The sequence below is a fragment of the Echinops telfairi genome, unplaced genomic scaffold (assembly GCF_000313985.2).
Source record: "Echinops telfairi isolate 266 unplaced genomic scaffold, ASM31398v2 ScPeMD7_443;HRSCAF=831, whole genome shotgun sequence".
Taxonomy (NCBI): Eukaryota; Metazoa; Chordata; class Mammalia; order Afrosoricida; family Tenrecidae; genus Echinops; species Echinops telfairi.
In genome coordinates, this window is record NW_022104341.1 from 17,375,017 (window position 1) to 17,378,268 (window position 3,252).

At 38.8% G+C, this 3,252-nt stretch overlaps 1 protein-coding gene across 1 annotated transcript in view; it reads right to left on the bottom strand.

The window, feature by feature from the left end:
• The window catches only part of AGL (amylo-alpha-1, 6-glucosidase, 4-alpha-glucanotransferase), an 87,354-nt gene that overhangs the window by 19,060 nt on the left and 65,042 nt on the right, over nt 1–3,252 (bottom strand). The window contains exon 27 of the mRNA XM_004699235.2: nt 2,832–2,943. Coding sequence (XP_004699292.1) covers nt 2,832–2,943 — 112 coding nt within the window. The remainder of the gene's footprint in view (nt 1–2,831; nt 2,944–3,252) is intronic.

A 3,252-nucleotide genomic window follows, 5' to 3' on the forward strand; every position in this document is an offset into this window, starting at 1 on the left:
TGGGAAATAATAGGAGGTCCTGGATAGAAGATGAGGAAAATATTAAAAAATTAAAATTCCTGAAAAAAAGTCCAGATTTACTAGAACAAGAAAGACTGGAGTAAGCCTTGAGATTATTCCCTAGTATACTCTTGAAATTGAAATGAAAGAAATCTTTCAAACAAATAATCTATTGGTTTATAAAATAGTATCACCCATGACTCTGTGTGTCCTTGAGTAACTAACTATATGAGACCAAATGGCCAACATTTACCAGGATGGCCAGGGTACTATGAAAAATTTAACCAATGTCATGGAACATACAGTATAAAAATCATTAAATGAACAAAATGAGGAGCTGATACCAAGGGCTCAAGTAGAAAGCAAATGTTTTGAGAATGATGAGGGCAACAAATGTCCAAATGTGCTTGACACAATGGATGGATAGATGGATTGTGATAAGAGTTGTATGAGCCCTCAATAAAATGATTATTAAAAAAATTATTAAATGAGAACCTAATTTGCTATGTAAGGAGCCCTGGTGGTGTTATTGAGTAATCATTGGCTGCTAACCACAAGGGTGAGGGTTCAAACCCATCATCTGTTTCACAGGAATGAGATGAGGTTACTGCTCCATAAAGATTTACAGCTTCACAAACCCTACAATGGGTCGCTATGAGTCAGAATCCACAGGAGGACATTGGGTCTGGGTAACTAACTATGTCAACTTTCACCCAAGTAAAGAAAGTATGAAAAGAAATGTTGAACAGGAGTGTGTGGAGGGGATGGGGCTTGGAAGGAAAGGGGTAGCACAAAGGAGCTCCTTTGTGCTAACACAACATCTCAATATCTTGATTGTAGGGGTGGTTACATGAAGCTATACAGGGATCATGAGATGGATTGACACCATGGCTGCAACAATGGGCTCAAGCATAGGAACAATTGTGAGGGTGATGGAGGACCAGGCAGTATTTTGTTCTGTTGTGCATAAGGACTGGGGGGTCAGAACTGACCCGATGGCAATAACATATATGGATCAAACTGCACAGACACAAATGAATTAATGTAAGAACTGGTGAAAAGGAGTAAGGTTTATAGTCTAGATAATGCTATTTTACTGTGGGATACTGAGAACCGGGAAGAGCATGTACGTGGACAAATTCTCTAAGTTCATATTGAAGGAGTCTGGGAGGCAGATTCTGGTGGAGGAAGGCCTTCAGGGTCATGAGTTAGAAATACATCCCAGTCACATTCTCTTGAGTAAAAGTTGTTCCCCACAATGTTCCCCCGTAATAATGCCAATTTTAACGTGCCGCTTGTCAGCACATGGTTGCTACTATACGTTTGAAGGTTAACTGTTGAAGGCTATCTGCCTGAAGATTGTCTTCCCTCAAGAGACCAGCCCACCCTGAGTAGGGTCCACTCCTTCTGGTAGGGATCATAGATTGCTCTCCTGGAGAAGAACTCAGGGACACTTAAGGTCAAGTCAGTTCAGAGACGACCAAGCTTCCATCAGGCTAGAACCTGCCCATCTTGTTATGTGCCTTCCAGTTACATGTATGCCTCTAGCACATCCCCTTCCTGTTACATGTATGCTTCTAATACACCCCCTTCCTATTCCGTATGTGTGTAATGTAGCTTGCTAGCCTAAGATGATATAAGCCTGTTACGAGAATACATTCTCTCACTCTGTAATTCTAGTCTTCATGAAGGAGGTGAGCCATTGCATACCTTTTTTGAAGTGTCTTTAATTTACCCTTCAATTACACAACCATTCCCTAGCACCCATTCGGTGGTGGAGGCTGGTCCCCCACATTTCATCAATTACTTTTTCCTGATTTTGATATCAAACTACAGTTATAAAACATGTAGGCATGGAGAGTTTACAGCACCCTCCTGTGTATCATTTTTGAAATTGCCTGTGAGTCTTCAGTTCTTTTATTTTATTTTTCCTCTAATTCTTTTAAAATGAAAAAGTTAAAATCTAAATGCACATAAAGCACCATAAGATTTATAAAACAATAAACAAATAATATATAAACAAACAAACAACAACCCCACTGGATGGCTCTCTGAGGTGAATGAGAAACACAATGAAATAAATCATTAACAGTCTTGCGTTGGCTAATGATGCTGTGGATCATCAGATGAGGAACATGATTAACTCAATAGAGATGTAAGTGGGGAGGGACCACTTGCAAAACTGAGGGTGATTACACAACTCATTTTAAAAGTGATTTAACCATGGGGTGGGGGGTGGTAAAAATGTTCTAAAAGTGCTTGTAGTAATGATTGTACAACTCTTCTTTATGTGACTAAACAAGTGAATTGTGTGATATGTGGATTAAGTGCCAATACAATTGTTTAAAAAAAAGATTTAAGAAGTATATCTGTGTCATGATACACATTCTGGTAAGAAAGGGACCACACAGATAACATATTACAACTTACCTGTTTTGGGGGGAAAAGGAATATATTGATTTTATATTTTTCTACAAATAAATCTTTAAAAAAAGAAAGTCTTTCATAAGAGTCTGGGCTCCTGAGACAGACCTCTGGGCCCAATCCTGATCAGTCACTGAACAGCTGTGTGACTCGGGCAGGCTAGTCAGCTTCAGTTCTTGGGAATGCTAACTGGGAACAACCTAGGAGAGTATACATGGAACCATCAGAAGCACCTTTCAAGTGCCTGCTAAACGGTGGAATATACTCTCTTTCCTCTAAAAATAAAACCAGAGCTATGTTAACCTTTTTTATGAACACATACTGAGATTTCCCAATACTTGTCAAATGAACAATGATTACCACACTGAATTCCCCCCATCAGTAGATCTTTAGCCAGAGCTGTGTACCTTCATCTTTCATGTTCCGATCTATCTGTGGACCAGCATTTCTCTCACGGAATTGTATGCCTTGCATATGTCTTTGCATAGCTTCCTGTATTACTTCAAACAATGGCTGATCCTGTTGGAGACATAATGGAAGTTATTCTGTTAAAACTGAATTTTTTTCCCTCCTATTCCCTTACACCCCCCAACTGTGGTCATGTGAAAACAAATATTTTATTTTGATGATCGAAATGAGGATCAGGGCTGGAACCATGGAAAGACACAACTCCTTTAAGTTAAATTATACAGTCAACCGTTGGCACATGAGTATTTAACATTTAAAGCTCTAATCATTCAAGTCTGGGACATGAAATAATTTATGCTTTTGTAGAGTTATTAAAATGAATTTTGTGAGTTTGCACAGCTGCTATTAAAATGAAATGAT